The 26,975-nt window shown below is 48.8% G+C and overlaps 1 protein-coding gene across 1 annotated transcript in view; it reads right to left on the reverse strand.

Annotated features, from left to right (window-relative positions):
- The window catches only part of INPP5A (inositol polyphosphate-5-phosphatase A), a 111,718-nt gene that overhangs the window by 18,095 nt on the left and 66,648 nt on the right, over nucleotides 1-26,975 (reverse strand). The window contains exons 6-8 of the mRNA XM_009641035.2: nucleotides 20,825-20,920; nucleotides 20,416-20,490; nucleotides 7,123-7,196 (exon numbers count right to left, since the gene is read on the reverse strand). Of these exons, the coding sequence (XP_009639330.2) occupies nucleotides 7,123-7,196; nucleotides 20,416-20,490; nucleotides 20,825-20,920 (245 nt within the window). The remainder of the gene's footprint in view (nucleotides 1-7,122; nucleotides 7,197-20,415; nucleotides 20,491-20,824; nucleotides 20,921-26,975) is intronic.

The raw sequence follows: 26,975 nt of genomic DNA on the forward strand, positions 1-26,975 counted from the left end.
GAGCGCGGGAACTCTCCCCTGGCGTTCCTGTGAAGCCTCACACAAGGTCAGTTCCCCGAACATTTATGAATAGGGGAGGTTTTTATCAACACGTTACGGCAACTTAGCAGTTCTTTTCCCCCAAGAACCACACCGTTGTCCTGTCATTTGTGTCCCAAGGTGTGTCCTGTGCCTGCACCTGAACAAGCCCCCTCGCCCCTGGCCCGGTGGGACCGCGAGCACGTCCCCAGGGCAGTGTCACGCCTCTGTGGCTCCAGGGCCACCGCTAACACGGGAAAGCCAAATTCATCACGGGGGTGAGCAGTGCCCTGGCTTGTCAAGCCTGGCCTGACGGATGGCTTCTTGAGCACTAGCGAGAGGAATTCACAGCTCGCGTTGCGTTCCCAACGGGAAAGCACAAGGCACCGGAGCGCCCCTTGTTCGGCTGCTGGCAGCCTGCGCCGAGCTCAGGCGCTGCCCGCGTCTCCGGGCTGGGAGCAGCGAGCAGCACAGCCCCGTGACGGGGTGCCATGCAGAACCTGACGGTGCTTCATAGCTTTTAAAATGGAGTATGAAAACTCTGGACAATGACTTGCTTGTAAGCAGGCTCATCTGAAGAGCAAAGTGCAGTGATTTCCTTTAAAAAAAATTCTTACCAGCACAAAAATATATGCTACGTGACTGTCATGGCTTCCTCTGAAATCAAGGAGAAGGGACAGAGAAATGAATTGTAAAAGACACAGATATACCAATCTAAAACAAGTAAAACACAGAAAGGTACAAAGATGTCCTCTCCTTTCAGATTATTACACAGAAGAGCTCCTTTCAGAATTTTGAATGAAAACTGAGAATATACAAGAATCAGATCTGATCACTTTCTCGGTCCGTACTCTGGAGCACGTAAGGACTTTTAGGGACAGCAACAGCAGTATGTCCACCCTCACTTTTTGTAACCACAGACTCAAAATGAAAATTAAATTCTGAAATATCTGTACAGTAATAACTGACAAAAGTGCTACTGGAGAAAACCGTTCTGGTCACCCTCATGTATGAACAAGTTTTCACGGTCTGGAAGAGGAGACCCATGCAGCGCATGAACGTGTGGGGCTGCTGCTGAAATAAGCAGGACTGGGGACCACGGTGTGAGCGTTCGGGACTGGGGCCGCTGCTTGCGGCTTCTGAGGAGGGCGCTGGTCAGAGCCAGCTTAACCCCAGGCCTTGCTCTCGAGGAAAGGCGCTCTCCATCACGCATTCACCGGCGCACCCGGCGCCATGGAAGGAGACTCTTTTCTTGCTTACTACTTTAATTAGGACCTTGCTTATTTTCATGCTGCAAACCCAGGGGGTTTCCTTCAAAACGAAGCCCTCTTACGGACAGTTGGCGTTGGTTGCCTGACACTGGACATGTTGGGTTCCCAGCCAGCGATCCCAGGAGTCGGATCTCACGCTGCGCCCGGCGTTACGCAGGGAAGCAAGGTGGAACATCGGTAAGTGGCAGTGCAGCACGGTTCTACCTGTCCCTATTTACACCCGAGGTGTCTGGATCACGGTGTAACGCTGCTCTCGCAGTGGCGTGAAACCACACCCAGAAAACTGCTCAGGGTGGCATTTTGGCCCCGCTGAAGGGAACCACAAAAATACCTCTGCCTCCAAGGAGCAAAGCTTCTAACCCCAGGCCAGCTACGGTAGCGTATCAATAAGATCTCACGATAAAGTCCAGGGAATAAATAGTTTATGCTTCTAAAAGATGAATTTATAAGTAACCGAGTCTGCTGCACCTCAAAGGGATGTGACCTTTTCCATTCATCTCAAGCGTACACTGAATCTCAACCATGCTTTTTTGAGGGAAAAATTTACAAGGAAGACAGGAATGCAACTGTGCTATTGATTTGTAGAACTCTGTGTGCAAATGGGGCAATTAATTGCATGCACAAATGATGAAGCAAACGAAAGAAAGAGAAAACTGTCCTAACTGATCTTTCATTTTTTGAGAGCTGTGAAGTGTCGTATTGAATGCATTCAGTACTATTTCAGCCAAGACACTCTGTCTTCAGTTGTTGGCCAGCTTCCCATGATGCAAGACCGAAACTCCATGGATCAAGAACAGAAGTAGAGAGTAATTCATAGACTGAATCAATGGACCATAATTAAAATATCATGTAAAAACCAAACTCTGAAATAGTACTTCAAGGCTTTTGTTACAATTGCTTACAACTTCCTTCGGAATTCAAACGCTCGCTAATTAAGCCCATAAGCCTGCTAGGAGAAGTGACCAGAGCTTTCTCTGTCTCTCCCTCCAGTGCAAAAGGGTTTGGTTGATCCATTTGCAGGATAAATGGATGCACCACACACGTTCCAGCTAAGAATACCAAGAAGCTTAAAGAAGTAATTTCTAATTATATGGGACTGATCACATCCTCCTTTGGTTGAAAACACAAACTCTGGTATGACTGGATATATGACAAATACCTCACGTATGAAGCTCCTATTTACCAACAGCATAGAGAAAGCAGCTAAGTCATGAGAAGCTACAGCTTTTTTTTTTTCCAGAAGAAAAGAAAAAATGAGGGAACAGTGGAGGAAAAACGACTGGGAAGAGAAGCCAAGACATTTAGGCCATACTTTTAATTTCTTTCTTGCATGACTGAAAAGGTTCTAAGTTCAGAAGAAAACGTCTTACACTAAAACCACTGCTTTCTGCCTGTTCAAAATACCCGGGTTTGCAGCTCATAGCATGCTGCGGTCATTATTTCAACACAAAGAAAACCAAACCCTGTTATTTCTTCAGGAGAAGCAGCGTGCTGAGTTTCACGCACAACAGGACACCGACCTGCAGCAACTCTGACCGTGCATCCCACGCGGCCGCGCTTCGCTCAGGCGCGACTTCTTGCTGAGCTCGGTGCCGGCGCGAGGACTACGGAACGGGAAGCAGGATCCCCGTGCCGTGTCACCCAGGGCGCCAGCAGGGCTGGCTGAAAAGAGCACCCTAACGTGAAGCCAGTCTGCTCTTTGTATGTGCATGGGTTTACCTTGTTGGTTTTACAGCCTGCATTTTTAGCAATACCCTCCTGTTTGATTCTCGCGTTTTATCAATAACCTCTGCTGAAGTTCAAAGAAATTTTGTGTTATATAAACTCAGTGTTAGCGTCTTTTCCACGCCACAAAGGAAGTGCCAGCTTTCAGTATATAAAAATTTATCACTATTATTATTACTGCTATCACTTAGTTATAAGAAGGAAACTGAGCATGCAGCAGGCCAAGCTGCACGTCCATCCCCTCCGCTGCTCCCCTTCGACGCAGGCGAGAGCAGCAGCCGTCGGGCTGGCCCTCTGAGGGCCTTCGGAGGTCGAGGAAGGGTTTGCCACGTTGCACTGACCCCCCCTCCCTGCTCCCCAGACTGTTCACAAGGCCCCAAGGTTGGGAACTGAGTGGGAACAGAGGGGCAAATGGGTGAAGCTGGAAACGACCCTTTACGGCCGCTTCTCAAGCCCTGGACAGGGTCCCTGCTTGGAAGTCTCTGCTTCCACCCTGGAAGCGCAGATCTTTTTTTGCAAGCATCTGAGCAACCACTGAGGTCAGTGCCCCTCAGCGCCGCAGCCATCAGCACGGCACCAGCACAGCGGTTTGGGGCAGAAAGCGAAGAACACCACCAAACACAACTGAACACCACCAAACGCCAACTGAACACCACCAAACGCCAACTGAACAACACCAAATGCAACTGAGCATCACCACCAAACGCAACTGAACACCACCAAACGCAACTGAGCATCACCAAATGCAACTGAGCATCACCACCAAACGCAACTGAGCATCACCACCAAACGCAACTGAACACCACCAAATGCAACTGAGCACCACCAAACGCAACTGAAGCAGCAGTGCGCTCAAGAAGGTGGAATCCAATTACCCAGACTTTGGCCAGAACATCTGTCTAGGTGTCTGTGCTCTTACGAAAACATTATGGGATCTCTGATGGCAAGAAGTGGTCAGGATCTTGGTTTTTCATCTTATTTTAAAGACAACAGAAGGAAGAGTAATGGGACTGCTGGCTGCTGTCCCCGGCCCCTGGAGACAGGGCAGAGCCATACCAAAATGCCCACAGCAGGCATCATGCCGGTGTGCAACGGCCCCTTGTTCTGGGGGAGCGAGGGGACCGAATGCAGGACACGAGTCCATCTCACCCTGCCATGGTGATCAATGACAGCTGGGGCTCAGCCGCCTTGACTTTAAATTTGCAAGGCAAAGTTGTACTTAATGAAATATTTCATCTCTAACATCGGTGGTGTGTACAAAACAAAACAAGGATATGAGCTAGGTTTGGCTTCGGTTTCACAAGGAAACGAAAACAAGTGGTAAAATTGAGAAAGAAGGAGCTGGCAGTGGGTAAGGTGCCCTCCGAAGCTGGCGACTGCCCTCCTTGATGGCAACGCTGTGGCCTCAGAGAGCTGCTCCTGTGGCCTCCTAGCCAAGTCTGCAAGCATGAGGGCAGGGGAGGGGAGATGACACAGGGTATTTCTTTCATGTCACTCATTACACCAATCAAAGTCAAAACCTGTGTTTCGTCCACAGGGATTTCTGGGATGGAACATTTTCACCTGGTCTTGCAGTTTTTTACCAGAGGTTCACCTCTGGCGTAGCACTTCATTTAGTGCTTTTGTTCTAGACAGTAACAGACTGATACAGTAGAGACAGTAGCTTAAAACGTTAATGGTATCCAAACGCGTAATTTGGATGTTAACGCTCTGTGTCAAAGCATTCAGATACTGAGGCAGCAGAGTACAGATGCAGCTGACCAATATTTCATTTACCTCCTCTTGCTCCGTTCATAGGGTCTTCCCCACCACCCCCCCGAAGCTGGCTGCGGTTTTACAGCAACGTCAGCAGTTCTCAGTCACAGCTCTCATGAGCCCTCCTGTTTACTCCCAGTTTAACTTCTAGTTCTTTTGCCAAACATCTTCTATTTTTCCCCAAGGCTTCTTTATCTCTTCCTGCAGTTTCACATTATGCCACTTCCAAGCTCCGTTCTGGCCATAGCTCAAGGAGAAGTGGCGGTACCTTGGCCCGACAGGGATTGCTGGGCACCCCAGCATCTGCCACTGGCAGCAGCAGTCTATCACTCCCTCCATGCATCAGTGCTGGGAAGTGACACATAGAACCTTTCTCCCAGCTCCCCATTTTCACCTGGGAGGGGCAAGACCAACTCACTGTCATGTCCCACGGGCAGCGTCCTGCAGCCATCTTGCTCTTCCTATGGTTTTCACTGCTCTCCCCTCGTACTCCAGATCATCCTTGCCCAGTCCTCCCTCCTCCGCAGCCCTGTCCCATCGTCCTGGTCCCTCAGCCGCTGACTTGCTGGAGCCTTCCTCTTCTGGCTGCTTCTGCAAGTCTTGCTCTCCCTGCCTGGAGACCCAGTGCTGGCCAAAGGCTTCACCCGTCTGAGTCCTGGCCATGCCCTTCCTTGCACGGCTACCAGGTGGCTCTTGCAGAGCTTCAGTTCCGGCTTTTGCTCCCCCTGTGTTTCACTCACGGAGGTTTCCCACCGCTACTTGCTCCAGCGGGATGTAAAGGAGAGGAAGGCTCATTCATTACAGAGGGCACGGCCCTCGGTAGCGGAGAGGAACATCCTGGGTTGTACCCAGCCTAGCTGTAATTCGCAAGAAACTTAACCACTAAAATAATAACAGAAATCTCTACTGAGATTTGGACAGATTTGTGAAAAGAAATTTTTCACCGTTTTAGACCTTGGCCAGATGTTCACATCGTTCCACAGACAGGTCAAAAGCGCAGCTCGGGTACAGAGACTACTCACACCAGATTTCTGATCTTTGCTTGAATGCAGAATGTCACCAAACCGTCCCGACAGAAGGGTTTGAAGAGTCTGCAAACCATTCATGCAACCATGTATTTTTGCCAAACCTTGTTCTGGCTGAAAGCATTAACGCTGGGCAGCTCGAGGAGAAGAGCATTTCTGGTAAAAAACCCGTATCTGCTTCCCCTCTCCTCCTTTTGCCCTGACCAGGTACACAACTAGTGCAACACACCCAGCGACGGGCACACCGCTGGCCTTCTGTTATCACACTCAATCAATAAGAACAGTTTAGAGCAGTGGCAACCTCTCCGTGCACACTTCCATTGTCCCGAGGGGTCAATACCATCAGTATCGCAGCTGGCTGGTGAGAAATAATGACATTATGATAACAAAAAGGCAAGCTTTCCACATTTTTTTTAGTGTACACCAAACCATCATACTTTTCGATCTGTCCATAAAGGACAAAAGAGCAGTATTTAAGAATACTGTACCTATTTAAAAAAAGGATCTAAAAGGTGTGTTTTTATCTATGGGTTCTTGAGCTTCACTTTACCGTTCTTTGCAAATGCAGTATTTCTTTCTCTTACAAGCACCTGTGAGATTTGACTTGTTTGTTCCTGGAAAGGGGCCATACATGTTTAAAACTGAACCAAATTTCCCACAGATTTCTCCCGAAAAGGACTACCATTTGCAAAAACCTTGAATGGCCGCAATACTGGTCTATTCACGGCTAATTTCAGCTAGGGGATACAGCTGATTAAAATCATGCACGTGTATTAAAAAAGCCAAATTGTTCCAACAGCCTCAGCAGTTATCCAACAGGTTTACTGAAACTGAAAAAGCAGAATCCAAGTTCTTGTCCTCTTCCCTGCAGCTCCTCTGGGACCCCCCCCCCCCGGGCCGCGGCATCAGGCTCGGCCCCCCCACTCCGGGTCTATTCCCCATCAGCGCCATCACTTTTGCACAGCTTGCGGCCAAGACTGCCTTTGTGGTTGCAATCAAGTTTTTAACGGGTTATCCAGGCCCAGCACTTGAACGCGGCTACGCGTCTCTCAGCACACGACCGTGCCAGGTCTATGTCCAGAGCAGCTACCAAAGCAGGATCAGCTGAATCCCTCCCATGAGCTATGGAGCACCATCGGCACGCGGAGGGCGCTGTGCTGTGTGCGTGGGGGTGGAAGGGATGTGGGGAGACCGAACATTTATGAGAGGAACAACGATCATTAGCATTTCGACAACATGTACGGGAACACCCACGTTTTACCTGCAGCACTGGTAACAAGCATGTTTTAGCTAGCTAGTTAAATAAACGGATTATATACAGGTCTTACCTGGGAGGAAATGAGATGTCCAGTTCATACAATCTGTCTTTAAAGACTGACAGCTCTCTGTCAAATTCTAAAAGCTACAAAAGACAGAAATAAATGTATTCACTCTTTAGTGTTGAACTGAAGCAATCTAAAAATACTACATTATATAAAAGGAAATAAACAGAGACTTTGATTACACAGCTTGAGGCATGTCCTCATAGAGTAGTTGTTAGCACACAGTGCAAACTGCTCAGCACTATCGCGATACACGAGCAGTCCATTGAGAATAATGTCCAGAACGTTCCTTCCCGCCCCAGTGAAACGCCCAACGCGGGCTCTTTACAGCAGTGGCCTATATGTACGCTTGCTACTTCGAGATGGCTGGGGTTTGGTTTTTTAATCTCAGCAATCTTTGCAAAGCTAAACCGGACTGGCATAAAAAGGTAGGGCAAACTGGTACGCTGGCCAGGCCACAGAAATGCCAGCACGAAGTCTCGTATTACTCTCTATTATCTTCAGCTCAGATAAGAAGGTGTGATAAGCCCAAGGATGTGCCCATCACTCTTCCTGAGCAAAGACAAGGGGTGGTTTGCGCGCCTCCTGTGGGTGGTGCCTGCCAGATAGCAGCCAGAGGGGGGGTGACAGCGGGGAAACTGCTCCCAGGCAGCAGCCAAGACAGCGCGCTAGCAGCAGGTATCTACCAGGGACGTTCATAAGGCTCGGTTTAATGTCATCTATAAATATTAGTCCTTGCCAAATTTGTTTTCCCCATGACCTCTGCGGAGAAAATAAATACCTGCAGGCTTTTGTTCATGAACACAAACCCGCTCATAACAAGTCAATGATCATCGTCCACATTACACCCGTAATTGTTCTGATGGACATAAACGACCTTACTTCAGAAGCACGGCTGGAGTGAAGCCTGACGTCCAAGTGAATTAGCGAGTTAAAAGACAAAAAGCTCATCATCTGCGCTGTTACTGGCCGTCACTCTAAGTGCCGCGTTCTGTTTTGACAAGCGTGTCATCCAAACCGCATCCCGTAGGCTGGCGGCGTGTTTGCCCGCTGTTCATTAATCATGTCCCATCTCACAGCTGTGCTGATACCATTGTATGAATGGCAGAGGTTCCCAAAGAAATTAGATTGCGTTCCTCTTCCCCTCCGCCACCTCATAAATCATTCCTGAAATGTGCAATTAGCAGCTACTTGTACACATTAATTATCTGTGTGAAAAGCAGCTACCTGAACCACCTGCACTGCTGATTAGCCACCTCTCCAAGGCCCGGCCCCCCTCGGGTTCTAGTCGCCATCTTGCGATGCGCACATGCGTGCGCATGAGGCCGTCAGGTAAGGGGCAGCTTACCCCCGGCTCCGCGGTGGGGAGGATTTGGCAATGCAGTAACTGCAGAGAATTTGGTCATGCTTTAACATCTGATCAAAAGCCCGAGCGTCCGAGACGTTCGGATCAATATTGACAAAGACCCGTGTGGAAGCTTACGGTCCGTATCTAATACCGTGCTCAAACTGTCGGCGTGGTTCAGCCGCTACCCTTACTGAAGCCATCTCAGCACACTTCAGGGAAAGGTGGTTTGGCATGCAGCTTTCCAGACCGGGGTCCTGCGTTTAAGCAGGTGCAGACAGACGTGCAGCCACAATACACACATGCAAACTGGCTGTGAGAACAAGCGCTACCGTCCTCTTCCCGCCCCACGTGTCTCCACCTCAGAGGCGTTACCCGCCCCCTGTGAATTCAGCATACGAAAAAAAGTCTGCCATCCCCAGTTAAAACTCTTCTTTGCAGTGGATGTCTATCCATCCAGCGCAAATACATCTTTCCTACTGTTGCCAAGCAAAGAGATGAGCGGAGGGAAGTGGAAGCACCAGGAGGATGAGGGCTGTTCCTGAAGTGTGAAAGCCGTGAGGACTGGATAAAAGAACAATGCTCCATGGAACACAATGGCAGGAATTGCTCTCGGGCATTCCGAGGGCTGGCGATGTTAAAGAGATGCGTTGTCCTCTCGCACCAATTCACACTCTCAAAATGTTATACGTTCAGGTTGGTCTGGCTGTGATGATATTTGCAAACTAAACACTGGCTGGGGCTTAGAGGACGAAGCATTTGGCCGTGCGTTACGGCCCAAGGAGGTTGGGACGTGGTTATCTGCTGCAGGTGCTTGGCTGGTTGGGTCTGTGCTGGGCGATGAGCTACTGCCACTGGCGACAGCGAGGGCAGATAACGGGCACACGACCACACTGTGCGCAGTGCTTCCTGTCGGCTCCCGAGTCTCCCCGGGTAGAGGGGCACCCTAGACCTGAAATGGCAACGCCAGAAACTCGCTGGATGCCAAAAGCCCAACGAGGTGCCTAGAGGAAATACTTAGGGAATGCTCGTTGCAGACAATTCATCCTCACGTGTAAAACAGTTAAGTATTCCCACTGGATTATTTGCGCAAAGTTTTATTTTGTGCTATACTTTAAATAACTATTTCATTTTAACAAAGAGTTTCTTTTTTTCCCTCGATATTAAGCGACTGAGTTACAGCACCCGTAGCCTTCTGTGCAAACGTGCCCACAAACCGCGCCAAGAGGCACCTGCTCGCCCTTGGGACGGGCAGTGACATGGTACCCGTGTGTTCGGGACCGCAGTGTGACCCCAGCTCGCGGCTCTTCCTCGTGTACCTGGTTGGTAGCACGGCAGGGAGTGGGGGAGGCGATGGAAACCAGGCCTGTGCGCTTTGAGAAAAACCCAGCGCATTTGTCAGCAGCAGAGCGTGTTTTAACTGTTGTTAGTTTTTTGGGTATCAAAAGCACTTGGGCTCTCGTTTTAAGCCCGTCATCTCGAAATGTGAGATTATTGGTGAAAAACGAAGGTGTTCGCTGGGTCTTGTCACCAACAGTCAGAAACGTCACTGTCCCTCAACGCGACTTAGTAAGAGGAGGAACGGGACCTGACACGGGCATCGTTTAATTGCGTTTGCTTTCTGCCAGGTACAGGGGTGCCTGCAGCTGCTCAGGCACTACAGAAAACGGATGAAAATTAATATATGGCCAGATGATGCTGAGGAGCAGGCAGAATCGCAGAGGGCAATGTCTGTACTTCTAAAGCACATACCACTGTATTTACCCCCCCCTCGGAACTTACTCTGTCACGGCACTTCTCAGCACAAACTGCTCGCCTATTTGAGTATTGTACACTGAAGAGCACTGTGAGTAATGTAATTGCTCTAACAGTAAACATGACTATGTCTGTCACTCTAAATGCCTTAAAAATGACAAAGAAATTAAGTTCAAAGCCTAGAAATCAATATATTGTTCTACTTAATTTACTCATTATAAGATCATCCCTAAGAACCAGATCTTTAAGGTGTTACATGACATGCTGGGGTAATTTGAGCAATTACACAGAGATTTTAAAACGCTGCGGCTGGAAGTTAATTCCAGAACTATATGTCATAGGAGGTCCAGAATACTGGTTTTTTTTTTCCCCCAACTCAATTTCACTGACGTATTTATACCTAAGTGATAGCAAGGATGATGCAGGGCCTCTGTTTTATCTGCTGTAACCATTGAGTTGCTGCTATTATGTGAAGATACTTGCTCTACGATGCTCAGTGACCAGCCCAGCACGAATGTTTGATTAACATCTTCCACAGGGAAATACCATCCGTACGTATGAGCAATGCATCTATGGCCAGCTAACACCCCAGGAGACACAGGGATACCAAGCCTCGGGGAATACAGCCCCACGGGACGTGTAAGGGGGCACGCAGCGCGCACCCACCGGCCTCTGACCGTGAGAGAAACCTCACAGGGCAGGATATGATTTTTAAGAACAGGACTTTGCAGTCTGGAGTTACGTATTTCCATTTAGCACACTTCAAGAGCCACATGCTTCTATTAGTTTGTGTGCTCAAGCTCCTATTGACCTGAGCGGGAATTGGCTGGATAGTAATGAAGTTCTCTGCACAGAATCAAAGAATTTGATTCTGCATTTGCAGTAAAGGATATTCCCTATTTAACTGGAGTAGAATTAAAAGCATTTAGGGCTGTTGCCTGTACCAGCTGCAGCGCCCATCACCTCCTAAGGGAATTGCCAAACCCGCTGGTTTTCCAGGCAACTGTGTCGCCCGTAAAGCCTGCTGAAGAGCGTTCTGCTTTCCCCTCCCTTTTTCTTGCCAGCACGACGCCGTACAAGCGCACTGACGTTGAAGGGTGAAGGAGAAGGCAATGCACGACGCCAGGGCATGCACAGGCACTGTCTGCAGGGCCCCCACACCGCTCAGTAAGAAGAAACCGAGCAGGGCTGGACAGATGGTCTGGGTGCTGGGCAGTCCTTCGAACGGGGACTGCAGCGACCCCCCTGCCCCAGGGCTGGAGCATGGGCTGCAGTTCAGCGTCCCTGTAGCTCCTGGGCCCGCCCGTGGCTAAGCAGTGTGTGCTTTGGCCAAAGAGAACCATTACCTGGAATACTAAATTTCGGTATCGCAAAGCTTGACAGTAATCAAAGGGTTATAACAGAGTTTAGCCAGTTGTAGGAATCAAGGCAATTTTGCTTGCTTCAGTTTGAAGCGATGAGGCACTCTTAAAAGGTCAATGTCCATCGGGATGCTGCGATGGGCGCCCTGGCTAAAATCACACACGGATGAACCCTTTAGAACAGGCCAACTTAATTCAGTCATTGGAGTAGAACAACGGCAATTACTCATCAAGACCTACAGACCAAAGTCAGAGCCTTGGTAGATCAGAAGGTGATATTAGCAGCATTTATCAAACCCATCTGCAGGGCCCACCAGAGAATTCACAGCTGTGAAAGGGAAATGAAGTTTCAGACCAAAAAGAGGAGATGAGCATAAAGAAATGACCTTAGAGAATTAAAACATGTGGACACTGGCCACTGTAACCTCCTTTGCCAGCCCTGTATAGCACACGGCTTTTTCAAGAGACTCTGGAAATACAGTAATTTTATCCAGCTTTCCAGTCAAAGACAAACATCCAGCAACTGCTTCAGCAGTCTGCTGACTCCCGACGGAGGTCTGTGGCAACGCTGATCCCTCCCGCTTACCCGTGGCAGGGTCACACCCAGCTCTGCTCTGGCCCTATTTTAAAGCTGCTGTTTTCTCTAGCTGAGACTTTGTAAAATGATCCATTACCGTGCGTTTTGAATCTTGGTCATCTTTCTTTCGTAAAGCCATTCTTTAAAATCACATTTCACAGAAAAAAGCCAAAAGTATTGACTATGAATGTACCCTTACACTGCTTTTGCGTATTACTGTATTGCTGGGTATTGCTGAAAATTTGTACATCCTGGATGGCAGCGTTGCCGAATCGCAAACTCCTACAGGCATGTGGGTATACGGCGCACAGAGGAGCCGCACCAAACCTACCTTCCCGAGCCCGAGAAGAGGGAGGCACAGGCAGCACGAGGCTGCGGGCGCTGACGGCTCCCTGTGCCTGTACCACGGCAGAAAATCTTTGATTTCGGCGGAAGCTCCCCCGGGAGAACACGGGTTTGTTCTTGTTTTGGCAATATGCCCCTCTCTCTCAGGAGGCGTTCCAATGGTTTACAGGACGTGAACATTTTCTAGTAAGTATTCCAACTTTTTCAAAAAACTGCTCTGGAAAATGCATTTAAAAATAATATTTCTGTACAGAAAAATTGAGATTGCTTCAAATGTCCAGAAAGCAGCACACTTTCCCTTGATGTCTATTGATCACAAGAGCAATTACTGGGGGCTGCTATTGGCTCTGTCTCATTAGAGCTCCCTTTTCTGTCTCCTTGGCCTGATTTCTCCCATTCCCACTTTTCTCATCCTCCTGATACCCCCCGAGCCCGGCTTGCGCTGCAGAGCCCAGGCAGGGCTGGAGGTGGCCGCAGCTGCACAGCCTGAGCCCCGAGGGCCACAAGGCACAGGTTCCTTCCGTGACACCAGGCGCAGTGAAGCGGCACCGGCTGCCCAAAGTCGATGGGCAGGGCAGGGCGAGTGCCCGGCACGCGGCAGAGGAACGTGCTCGAGGCTCGGGGCTCTCGGCTAGCGCCAGGGTCTAACACAAACACCGCTCAGAGTTCGTGTGCTGCGGTATTTCTCATTCTGAAAGATGCTCGGTGCCTGAGGGTGCCTGCGGGTCCCGTAATACACCCCCCGAACACTGATTTGGGTAAAAGAGTGCTTTCAGCCTCCTCCAATTATGGACCCCTTACATTTTTCCAGTGGAGGCTGTAGCCCTTTTAGACATTTCACTTGCTCAGATTTTGCATATGATCTTGGTTTTCCTAATTGCCCTGTGTGGATCCTTTCAATCCCAGTCCTTGGACTTCAGGCTGAAGCTACCAGTACGGCTAAGCTGGAAGCACAGCACCCTGCTGGCAGCTCCCGGGGCTCAGCCGCCCCCCTCGTCTGCAACGTGCAGCAGGCAATCCAGATCCTACCCTGGGATGTTTTGTTACTTGAAAAAAAAAAAAAAAAATCAGAATCCTGTTACTACTCACGTAATCAGTTCTCAATAAGAAGACTACACTTAAGTGTATGTAAAGAATAAACTAGTTAGTAAGAAGTTAAAAGCACCAGATCAGGTTAAGCATAGACCCTGGCTCCCCCCATTAGCGTTCTGCTGTTAACAAGAGCGCCTTCCACATCCTGAGGGCTCCCTGCCGAAAGGCTTCCCTGCAGAAGCACATCGTGCCCCGGCCCTCGCAGCGCCCAGCACAGAGCCCGAAGCGCCTGAACGCCGCGCGACGGCTGGCAGCTCTCAGACGCGGCGACTGCAGCTCCCACGTCCCACGCCCCAGCCTGGTTTCTGCAGTGAGCGCTATTTGCCCTGCAGGACATCGATACCAGGGGGCAGGGAGCATCTCCTGCCGAGCCCGGGCTGGGGCATGCAAACACCCGCAAGCAGCAGGGCAGTGAGAGATGCTGAAGGCCACTCTTGGGATGGGAGGAGATCTGGATTCCAGCCTTTGCTTCCTATACTGTTTTTCTTTCAACACCTCCATAATGTAAAATAAACAATCCTAAGACCGGGGACCAGGACCCACGCCTGCATCCTTGCAGCTAAGCACCCCGCTCTCCTCTTTAGCTGTACATCCTGTACGAAAGTGTCCTCAAGTATTACGTTGCACGTTAAACTTGCTCTTTGCTAGTCTATCGGCATGTGCGCAGGCCTATGTGCACCCAGGCATCCGTCTGTGAGGTTACGAGGGGTACCTGGAGAATGCAAAAGGATTGGGCTACTGCAGAGAGTTGGTGAAAACAAATGAAGCACCTTTCTGTCTCTGTTCGGATTGCCGTGGACTTCAGGCAAGATGTGGAAGCCTAGGTAGGGTACTCTGTATATGCACAAATATTGACTGCAAGGGGTGATGGTGAGATCCATGAACTCCTGAGGACTGGAATAGGTGCAGCGTTGCCTCTCTGGATACCCTCTTGCGTGTCACGACGGTTAAAGAGGGTGCTCCCAGGCCAAAGCACGTTAGCAGATCCTACTGACTACAGGCTGGTGCACAGAGCGCAAGTACGCGTGTTGCACCTCCTCTTTATAGACTAAATTTAAACCAATGCCTAAAAAAATAAGTAACAGCACAGTACACCTGAATTAGCCTTAGGACTCACAAGAGCTGTCTAGAACAGGACAGGGGGAGAAGAGGTCAGGAAATAATATTTCTAACTTTTTGATGCGGGCATATTCTACACCAGAATAATTCATTTATGCGGAACACGAAGCTGGCAGTAAGTAGCTAACCATGCACATCTGGATTGACTTCTACCTGCAATCTGGCTTCACATTTATGCTTGCTAGCGAGAACAATTTATTGATAGTATTTCCTACCTCTGTCATTACTCATTTTGCAGTGTATCCAGTGGCGTATCAACTAACCTCTAACTTAAGGAAACGTAATTCCAAGCATGGGGATACTGGTTTTGAGTACTATCAACTAACCTCTAACTTAAGGAAATGTAATTCCAAGCATGGGGATACTGGTTTTGAGTAAAAGAATAGACCACGAAGCTGTTTTCCTCCTAGTACGTTATGAAAATCAGGCATGTCAGATGGCCACCTTAAATAAAAGAGGCAGTTTCAGGATGCATAGGATTTCCTTATGACCAGTCCTAGGTAACAATAGTCCTAAGCAATCAATTTCCTTCCTCTATCCTAATTTGCCCTTATACATCATATTCAAGATTTTATCTGGACAGGGGCTGGTTGGCTCAGTGGATAAACCTCTGCCTTTTCACCCCTGGGATCATGGTTCAAGTCAAACCCTGATGAAATGCACTTGATCGTCCTAATCTAGTTCTTAGTGGACAGTATTCCCATTATCTCTAAAAGGGTCAGAGCCAAGGCCATTGGGAAGAGTGCATTGTGCTATATCTTGTCTGTTGATTAATACATTTTCAGTGGTGCCAGATCCTTAACCTTCATGAGCACACATAGTCTCACAGAACGCTTAATAAAGGTCCCTCACGGACTAAACCTTTCTTCTCAATTTGCATATCGTTTCAGGATTTCCTGGGAATATTAAAAAAACCACAACTAAATTACTCGTAATTTAGAAGCATGTTTGCCTGAACTGTTTGTAGTTACACCTCTAAGTTAATTAGCATGATAACAGACCACTTTAAATCATTACTTGGCCTAGGGAGAAGGAGAGCTTTATAACTCATTCCATTTTTATAGCACGTTACAATTTTCTTCTCACACCGCATCAGCTGAAGCTAAGCAGACACACAGAACAGAGGGGATCCACCCTCCGAGACTGATTTCACTGTTCAAAGCACAGACATGGAACAAGAACGTGCTCTAAGTGCCTGTTCTCTGCAGCAGGAGGACTGCTGAAGGACCACTGGTAGCAATGTGAAGCCCTTTGCTTTTTTTTTCCCCGTTACAGTAACAATTAGAGCAAGAAATGGAACCACTTCCATTTCATGCATACCTCGGCTAGAGATCCCTGGGCTTTTCTGCGTAACCATCTGGAATCTGTTTTGGAAGTAAAGCCGGTCACACCAGCAGCGTCCTCTGAGCCACCCTCGGCCCGACCCCTTCCACCCGCCCGCGGACAAAGGAGATTATGATTTTAGCAGGAGTAACATCAGCTTCAACCCTCGTGGCAATCCTTCACTGATTACTTCTGTTACGCAGCGGCGGCCAAAAGCTTAAGGCCAGTACCTCAGCTTCTATCTGGACGGAGTCGTTACCATCGTTCGTATGAAGGATCGGGATCTGCACCATTTCTCATTTCCGACTCTGGTTAAGGATTATAAAATGATTCCTAATGATTAAATCATTCCTCCGTAGTCATCAAGAGTTTTTACATTCTTACTACCTATTTATTTAACTGGCTACTGAAGGAATAGCATTTAGCTCGGGGTTCTTTTGTACAAATCAATAACATGATTATGATTTTTTCATTAAACAATTATCCCTGGCTTGCTTTTCTTCTGATTGCTTTGAAATTAGCAGGGAACTCCCAAACACAAGGTGTTTTGAAACAAACCCCACTTCTAGCCTGATTTATCATAAATTATTAAGGAATTTGAAAAAAACCCCAACCCTGGTAGAAGCATAGACTTATTCAAGAACTCCCTGCACACTGCTGCTCTCCCGAAAGCACGGGCACGCTATTTTTTACCACCTGGGAGATGGCAAAAGCAAAACTACGAGCGAGCTGTGAGCGAGCAACGTCCTGGTGAGCTAGCGCAAGGTCAGGCAGAGCGCTCAGCACCGCGGGCCCGCTCGGGAAGCTGCCCCGAAGGGCTGGGCGGTCCCCGAGTGCCCCCTCGCGCGGGGACGCCTCCGGCTCCTCGGGTGGGCGAGGAGCAGAACAGAAAGAGGGGTGGCTGGGATACGGTCGTGGTTCCCAGCAGGGGACCGCTGCCTCTCGGAGGGGGCGAGGAAGCAGTTCAGATCAGAGAAGCCTCCTTGGTTCTTTGCCCGAGTCTCTGGGGCAGGAGGACACAACGGTGCTGTACAGCACAGCTTGCCTATGTCCCGCCGTCAAGGCCAGAGGAGTTCAGCTTTTCGCAAGGCAAAAGCAACAGCTTAAACCGGAATCCGCCTGACACTGAGGTGAAGCTCTGCACGTTGTACCTCCTCCCCTCCACCCTCCTCATCGCCGCTGTTGCGCCCCTCCCCGAGGCCCCCAGAGGCCGCAGCCCCCGAGCAGCTCCCAGTTACACCCTGGCCCACCCGATGCACTGTAACGTCCACGTGCAACTCGGAACATACGGATTAAACGCTAAGACAGTTCTGCATTAGTGCTACAGCTGTTTCCAAATTGGTTTTTCTCTTTTTTTCTGTCCCTACACAGCTGGATAAATCTGGGTGTTTCTTTCCGAAATAAAATGAGTCGGAATGGTCACTGCATTTCGAGGTGATGAATACAGGTAATTGCTAACTTTGGGATAAGCTACGGATAAATCGGGATTAGCTACAGATTAGTTTGGAAAAATTAGACCTGACAAATTACTGTAAGCATTTCAAACTGAATTTCTGTTGAACAGATTATTTGTATCTATATCAGATTTTTCATAAAAACCACTCATTTTTATAAACATCTCTTAAGATTATTTTTGTTGATTACAATGTAAAAAAGAAGGAATAACTGTGTATGGACAATGATAAAGTAGCCTGTTGATAATAAATATTTGTCAGGTCTTGTCACGTCTGTACACATTCCAATGTTACTGAAGAGACACCACATTGATAAAAAAAAATACCCTCAGAAAAATCAATGGGTTTTGAGCTAAAGCAGTTGCTAAACACACAGAAAACATCTTTATCCAACAGCCAGAGTGCTGTGAAAATTCCCAAGCCTTGCATTGGTACAGCTAAGGAAAATTTAATCTTCCCAAATACTCATCAGGGCACTCCATCCTGCAGACCTGACAGCCCCACTTATAATTAATTATACAATTTCGATGGGAATATCGACTAAACAAAGCTATAAATCATAGAAAAAGTCAATAGGCATGGACACATTCAATCATGTCCCGACCAATGATTACTACTCTTAAAATACAATAATTATTTTCAGGAGCCAGCTTGAATTAAATTTCTGTCAGGCTGGTACAAGACCGGCGGTTGATGAAGGATGCGATGGATTTTTTGGGTTGAATTCGGCACAGAGACATTTATCCTTTTAGATAGGTAGTTTGTTTTTAGTGATCATGGTGCTGCGTGTTTAACTAGACCATGAAGATTAGATTATCTCCAATGGCTCATTATATCGTTTATCTTTTCCTTCCATGTTTGATCTGGAAGATTTCCCGCTTCTTGATGCATGAATGAAACGACTGCTGATTTTGAAATGGAATGTGCTTAAGTGGGATTCTGCCTGTGCCTTCACGCACCCCATCCGTGTACGTAAGGCCAACCAGCAGGCATCCGAAATACCACTGGGATGTGGTAAATGGCAGCACAAGAATAGCTTTGCGCAGCTTCGGAAGCGTACTAGGAAAAAAAGAAAACTATAACTGTTTGAGTTGTTTTAAAAGAAGCTAAAAAAATTATTGTAATAATGCACGTACATCCCAGAGGGACATCGGGGACAGGAATGGGATCAGTATGGGAATGGGAGCTGGGATTAGAGTTATTACTTTGAATTAAATGTCCCCAAAACTGCAAAACATCAGTGAAAGAAATGTTGGGTATTTCCCAAGGATGCATTCGCCTTGTCAAGTTAAAAAAACCTCAAGCCCCAAACCACGTTTTCTCACAGTAACCGTGTTTTGAAGATGTGCTGCCTACACAGATGTTTCTCGTGGCAAGCATGCACGCCACACGAGAGATGTGCTGCGAGAAGGGACAGCGGTCCCAGTGACCGGGATGCTGAAAGGAGCAGCAGATCTTTGCTTTCCTCCTGAGTCGGACTCATCAAACTCTTCCGACCTCGAGGAACGAGTGAGATCTCAGATCCTCACGTGGAATTACCCGCCTAGGTGCAAGTCAGCTTAAAACCAGAGAGGGTAACAGCGCTCCAGCTGTGCTCCTGGCCCTGGCTCCTTGCTGCCAGCCCTCCAGGCAGCCCGGTTCTCTACGAACAACAGGAGAGGAAGCCGTAGGCGGGAGAGAGGACAGGGAGGGGAGAGCCGTGGATCCGCGTGCATCCCTATGCAAGAAGGAGCAATACATGGCGTGGGCAGGCACGCTGTGCAATGTGTGCGGCAAAACCGAGGGGGGGGACTAGGGCAAACATGAAGGGGTTCTCAGAAAAGCTGAGACACAGAAAATGAATCCCTTGTCTTATTTTGGGTATGAGGAATGAAGGTAAAATTCAGCCGTCTTGAGGAGAGGACTGAAGGAAGGAGGGGAACCGCGGCCAGCTTGCCAGCCTGCACACGCGACTGCGGCAGACACAGTTTCTGCTGAACACACAAAGTTTGCTGAAGGTTTTCTGTGTCTGGTGTAGCCTGCCCTATGTACATAGCTTGGAATATCCAACGCTCAAATGCCGTTCGTTTATGCACACGCGGGCAGGTCAAGGCCTGACACGAGCCAGCGCAGCTCGTCCCATGTCGGTGAAGCCGGGCCAGCTTCCACGAGCAGAGGGGCTGGCCCATGACATCCACAACGCGGCTCCCACGTGCAGGACGCACGTTGCTGATCTTTAGCCCTGTGTAACTGTTCGGGGTTTTTTGGTTTTGATGCTTAATGTTTTTCCTTTCTATACAGAAATCCTACAGCCTTAGATAAAATTGAGACAGCTGCAAGCAGTGATACGGAGATTTTCCCAAATGAAGTGGCTACACTTTGAAATAAAATCGCTTTAAGGAAGATATAAAGCCATTCCCCGCAGAAAAACCGTATTGGATTGTTAGTGCTCCCTGCCTGCCTTCTCCTCGCAGGAAGCCCTGTATGATTGCCCAAACATCGCCAGGCTGCTGCGGGGTTTCAGCTTTCCACTCTACTTATTCATGCGTTTCTATTATTCTTTCTGCACTCAGAGGACCCAGATATTTCAGAACAGCTTTGCATTAAGGGCTTTTCCCAAGTTACTGTGGTGCACAGTGAAGAACTAGCAAAAAAACAGGGTGCTTGGGGAAAGGCAGGCCAGAGGACAGAGAAGAAAAGTGAATAGCCATGTACGCTTAATTTACAATTTTTTTCGATGAAAAAGAAGGTAAACAGATGCCAAAGTTAAGAAGCTGTACACAGAATAACTGGCTGAGTGAGGAGGCAATCTGGAGCGGTTACTGCGTTAGAGGAGTTATCTCATTCTGTAGGCAGGAGGGCTGCTGAGGATAAAGGGCTGGCAGAGAACCACGAGGGGTACGCGACTTCCCAACTCATTCCTTCAAAAGTGTTTAGCGATGAACTTACCGCAGTGCCATTGTTATCTCTAAATACATCTTGATTAAAGTAGTCAAAGAGCTTCTTTTCTAATTGTAGCATAACCTAAAAACAAAATAGAGGAGATGGTCAGCAAAGCTCCCGGACTCAGCCCCCTGAGGCACGGCCGCTGGGAGGGACCCTTGCAGACGCGCAGCCCTTCAGAACTACGCGACGTTTCCACCCGCCTAAAGCCCCGTGTCGGCCTGCCCGTTTGGCTGACTGGCAATCGCTTAAAAAGATCCAATTAACTGAGCATTAGGTGTGACAATCTATCCCCCTCCCCTCCCTCCAAATTATCAGTTTGAAACAACTATATCCATGCTTTGTAGGACAGAAAGCGAACATTCAACAACGTTTCTGTTTACACAGGGGGGCCAGAGGGCATTAAGTTGTTTACCTTTCGGTCATTATCAGATTCACGAAATATTAGCTTGACTACTTCATTTGTGTCAGCTGCCCGGACAGTCTGCATCGTAGCCTTTGCACATAGCGTCTAATAAAAAACACAAAGGGAGAGAGAGAGAAACCAGTTTATATGAAACATAAGGGCACATTTGATGGAACTTTATCAGCCTCTGCATCTCCATTGCCCACCTGAAAATGCCATTTGCTGTAGGTCAAAACGCCAAGCACGGCTAATTCAAGCCACCTCCACTCACGACGGATTCGGAACAATAAACTGAATTACCGTTTGGAGAGAAACAGGCAGTATTAAGAAAATAGCAACCAGATAAGGCAAATATTCATTTGACTTACCACCACGCACACAGGTTCTTTCACTGGTCTGACACCGCGTCACGCGTTAAACATCTGCAAAAGCCACTTCCTACAGCTCCTGCCCCCACAGCCCCACCGGCTCCTGCACCGCGTCCCTAAAGGCTGGTAACTACACTGGCACTGCCGTCCTGCGGGTTACCTCTCGTGCGCAGAAACTCCTGCCTTGTAAATTAACATTCCAAGTACAATTCAAAGTCCGAGCGATGCTTACACAACCTGGCAGTGAGTTTCACAGTTTGCTCTGGAGAGAAAATTCCCCGCGCATCCTCCTTTTACGTAAGAGATGACACTGCAGCCCTAGGTGTTTTGAGGACTGGGTGTCTAACGCACACCATAAATCAGCACTGCATCGGGCACAGGGGCACCACTTTCCAGGGAAGCGTCAGGCCTCGATTCATTTGCCGTGCCCCGGGCTGGGGCCCGGCTTCAGTGGCCACCAAAGCTGCCGGAGAGCGCGACGCCCAGCCGGCTGTTTGCAGGGCTTGCTCTGCTCCGCCGCAACCGTGACGGTCTGGAACTCTCAGCAAAGCAGCTAGGCATACATTTAACTCAAAAACGTGCCTCAGGGTCACTGAACCCATACTTTTAGTGAAGCTTTAAGTACGCGCAGTGCCGTGAGCTGCAGAAGCAGACACCACCTTTGCTGTGGGGTAGGCAGCCTTTGCACAGCGCCCTGCAGTTCCCAGCCTGGGCAAAGCTTCGGGACGCCATGCCATGCCACCTCGCCCGCCTGCCGGGGTTGCTGGAAACCACCAGGCAGAAGACAGAAAGGGGGACTGCGAAAACCCGGGCATTGCTCGAAGGCGGAGAGAAAACGGCCGAGATGTGCACCCACGCCTGGGGGCGGCTCGGCACCCTTCACTACCGCCGAGGCGCGAGTGGCTGAGAGGATCCAGGCACGGCCCGGGATGAGGGTATCGGCAGACTGTCCTTCGGGATAAAAGCTTACTTTGCCAGAGGTTCTTAACAAAAGCGCGCTAAAGAAAGCAATTCAGTCAGGAGGAGGCGAGGTGGTGACCTCCCTGCTCCGCCTGTTCCGTTCCTCTCCGTAACGGCCAGACAACCCGGTTTTATTTTACATAATATTCACCTAGGAAACAGGTAGGTTCTGTGGCAGCAGGTACCAGAAGGTCACATCCCACTACAAGTCCCTTCCTCTCACAAACAGGAATACTCGTGTCAGGATCATTCTCAGGAGTCCAGCGCCTGTCAGGCACGGTGCCGTGGAACTACAGCTTCCCTCCCAGTTCCCCATTCCGAACTTCTTCCGAAGGAGGAAACCCAGGCCAATCGCATTTAAACAACAACCCATCTGCTTCCAAGTATTTCCGATCTCGGCTGAGGTTATCAGTGCTCAGAATGGGAACGGTCTGTCAGTGGACGTTTTGCCCCCGTTTGATAGAGAGACGTTAAAACACGACCCTTGATGAAGGCCCCCGCGCGCTGCCACGGCACAGACAAAAAGCAGCAAGCTAAGGATTTCATTTTTAAAGGGTAACTTGAGTGTGAGTCAGTAAAAACAAAATACAAATCTGATTTTTTTCTTCTAGTCTGTGAGCTGAAGAGGTGCCAATTCTCCATTTTATTGGATAAATGGTGTCGTTTCCTGACAAATTTTTCCTGTTTCCTCCCCCCCCGCCCCCCAAGCAGTGCCAGGTCTATAGATTACAAACGTCTGACTCTGGGCTTGGTCCTAAAAAACCGGCACCACCAGGGCCGCTGGGCGCCTGAGGAGTGACAGTCTCTGCTGGAGAAAGGCGCCCTGGTCCGACCAACGACCAACGTGGGCGGCCCTTTGAGCACCGCATCCCTCGGGCAGCCGTAGGGGTCTGTCCAAAGCAGGCGGGGGAGGGGAGGGGGAAGGCGCTGGCAGCAGCGGGCAGGAGGGGGAGAGGCGCCAGACCTGGGGCAAGCTGCGCTTTCCTGACCACTGATTTCAGGCGCAGACCGACTAACTTTTCCCTCGCGCCCGCCGTGTTCCGAAGGATCGCTTTTGTCCGGCTGGACACGCAATTACCGTTGAGCCATCTGTGTCTGCGCGCGGACACGGGTGAGGTAATCCACCAGCCTTTCCCAAAGTGCGGTCCCTCCGACGCCGGCGATTGAAATTCAAAGCACAGATCAGCTAATCGGGTCAAGCCCAAAAAAATAGCGCTTTGGGCTCATGTGTCACAAATCAGTCTGGTCGCCTTTAACCAGCGCACCAGATTAGAACAAGCACCCGAACAAACCAAAGCGGAAAACCCGCCGCTCTCCAAAGCTGGTTTCTAAAGCCCTAACAAATCGCTCCATCTTTCACTCATTTAAACTTTCCAAATGAGGGTCAATACGGTCCCCGAGCATCCAAATGCTAATGCGCTTAAGTGCGCTTAAGCAGCTTTCCAGAGTGAATGGGCCAAAGAAGGGCTCCAAAAGACAAGGCAGAGTTACTGTCACTGTCAAAAAGTCATTGTAGCCACCCCCGGAGTGGTTGCAATTCAAGAAATTCATGATTTCTGTCTCTTAAAGGCATCTGCTTGAGAACATTTTTTTTTCCTGAGCTGCTTTATCTCACAACTTCAGGCCGGCTCTAACAGAACCCCCCCGCGATCGACTCTTGAGAACCGATACAGAGAAAGGACCCACATACCTTATTGCTTTCAAATTTCACACGCACAAGAAGTTACCTTATTCACAGACAAAAAGTGATGGGGAAAGGTTCATTTCTTATACAAGCCGGAGCACTCCTTTTTTCCTCCTCCTTTCAATTTCTACAAAGTCGTAGTCACCCAAGCAGAAAACTTTCGGGAACATGCGCCTTTTCAGACAAGTCTCCACTTATGAAGGGATTTGTTGTTGCTGGTAAAGAAAATCAAAATGCTATGAAACCACACTGCTGCTTTTGGGGTATGCCCCCAGAGGTACTCTTTTACAACTCCAAAAGAGGGGAAACCAGAGAGCAAAACTCCGCCATCCAAGTTATCTTTTAAAAAAAAACCCACCCTTTTTTCTTTGGAAAGAGTATTTGGTTCAAAAGCCTGCAGGAGAGCTGTATGCAAAGCTGAGAGAGCAGCCGGGATTCAGCCTTCGCTTAGCAAACGCCGCGGCGTCCTGCCCCGTTCTCACATGCACTGCACACAGGTAGATGCTTCGTGGTGCTTTTTAAATAATCCTTTGCGATAATTTATGTGTACTGAATTGCAAAACACAGCGATAACTTTTCTGATAATCGCCCCAGAACGTAATAAAAATGCACTGTTATGCAAAGCTAGGAGGGGAAGTTTTTTACGTGGACAAGAGACAAAGCTGGAATTTCTTCTAAACCCTGCAGCCCTCAGCACCTGGAGCCTTTTGGTTTACGGCATAAACGCAACCTCCAAAATGCATCTGCTCCTGTCGACACCCAATGCATCAAAATGTTTTAGACTGTATTTCTGCATACTTACAGTGAAAAGGGATGAAGACATAAACGCAATTGTTACATACATATAACACACACACAATATTCTATAATAAATGTAATTGCTTTTTGTATTGCGCCTACACGGAAACACTGAGCTGCTGAGGACCGTACCACCGCATCCTGCCAGCAGCACTCTGCTGAAAGCTGCAGCTGATTTTCCATCGATTTTGCACTCCTGCTTTCCGAGCATCCTTTAGGCTCCCGAGTCCACCTCTTGATGTGTGAGCTGAGTTATTGCATGCTTGTAATTACTTCAACAATTTTTTTTTTTCAAGAACGCTCTATCCAAGCACATCCAGAGTCAAACTTCCCTATTGCCTCTGTCTACTGCTTCTAAAGATGCCTATTATTTTTCCCAAGGATTTGAATACTCTTCTTAGGACTTATTATTACTTTGAATTCTTCTTAAAAAAAGAAAAAAGTAGAATTTAACCACTGTTCCTTTATAATTAAAATAATTCAGCAATAGCTGCAATTGCAATTTCCGCAGGCTGCATGGATTCAACCGGAAGCGTTTGTTGCTAAAAGTGCCAGGAGGGGAGTGCAGAGCCTGAGGAACGCTAACATGAGCCAGCTGAAATAAGGCCTTGAGCACATGAACAACCAAATCAATTAAATTTAAGATACTTGATTTTATTCCGGTTACACACCCTGAGGATTCTGGCAGGACACGGTGACGTATCATCTCGTTATGACAGTGAAATACTTCTGAAATGCTGCTCAACCCCCCAAATCAATCTGACACTTATTAAATTAGGATAATCAAATGCTTTTTTACTATTATCTGGATGCAAATTGTATTTGAAACAACCAGCGAGGCAAAAGATTTGCTGCTTTGGGAATAAGAGGAACATCTGCCTTGGTCAGGCTCCTCCTTACCTCTGAGGGCTTGATACGGTTCCCTGGGCGTTGGGAATCTACTACAATAAATGCACCAGATCATGTGATGAAGGAGAAATAAAATTTGCAAGTGTGAAAACCAAAGATAAATACAACTTTCTGAGCCAATGGAGGCTGTGCACGTAGCCACAGGACAGTTACCACCGGGGGTTTTAAACTCCTGTCTGCCACTGAAATGGAGACTCACTGAGCCGACTCGTCACCACCGCGCAGGTACTCGGCACCCGGCTGCTGCGAACAATCAGGGAATGACAGAGCGAAATCCCCCAACGTAAAGCAATCGAAGCCCACCTGAGGGGACACACGCTTCTACTTGAAAAGATCTCCCTTAGGCTGTATATCCACTCGGGCCAGCTCTAGCTCTGGGAGTAGCCATAGCGTCTCAGAGAGGTGACTACGCTCTAACGAGCTCCCAGGAGGAGGAATTTAACTCAGCAATGAGAAAAACGTTAGCGGAATAAAGAACAAGTAGAAAAAAGTATTAATGAGAAGCCACTTCAAGTATCAATATGTGAAATTACTTCTCTTTGACTGTTCCCAGAGCAGTCAGCACATGTCTGGGGGAGCAGAGCAGGGGCTGGGTGGGACGGCGAGCGAAAGCCTCCTGCACCGCTCCAGTCTGTCCTCTCAGTGCGCTGCCTACGCTCCATCTTCTGAGGGCAAACCAAGGCAAATTACGTGACACTGCTGCCTGTATTCATTTTAGGACTGGTTTAACTCCAAAGGCAGCTTCCAGCAGCTCCCCCCATGAAAGCCTGGCCCAGAAGCTGCCCAAGACCTATGGCAGCGTGCTGGTCTCCACCGCCCAACCCTCTTGCTGGTCTGTGGCAAAGGAATATTTTGGGTTTAAGATACCTCTTTGGGTAGCATCTGCGACAAAACCCACCTAGCACTAAGGCCCCATCTTCATGCTCCCATTCTCCCCAAGACCTCCTCATCCCTAAAATACACGATCCCTGCTGGAAACAACTGGCATTGCTTTGGGCTCAATTCCGCATTAGCTGCACTAAGTTCATCGGGAAATGCATTTCTTTTCCAGATACTTGGCTCATTCATGACAACCTTATCGAAGTGTATCACCAGGCAATGCAAAACCACTTCCATGAGTTTTTCAGGTACTGCCCTGAGTAAACTGGGAGACCAGTGGATCGGCACAGCCTCCGCCCGGCGGCACACGTCCCTGCCTGCCCCGCCGGTGATGCTCGGCCTGCTCTGCCGTTGCTGAGAACAACACCCCGTTCTCACCGTTACCTTTTGAGTAGCGGGTGGGTTTCCTGTTTGCATTTGCAAAGGAGGCAGCGGGGCCGCAGCCACAGAGCACCAGCCCCAGCGCGCCCTGGCCGGGGCAGGGACGGTGCCATGGCAGGGACGGGTGCTGTGGCCAGGATGGGTGTCAGGGCAGGGACGGTGCCATGGCAGGGACGGGTGC

The sequence above is a fragment of the Egretta garzetta genome, unplaced genomic scaffold (assembly GCF_000687185.1).
Source record: "Egretta garzetta isolate BGI_Z169 unplaced genomic scaffold, ASM68718v1 scaffold766, whole genome shotgun sequence".
NCBI classification, from domain to species: Eukaryota; Metazoa; Chordata; class Aves; order Pelecaniformes; family Ardeidae; genus Egretta; species Egretta garzetta.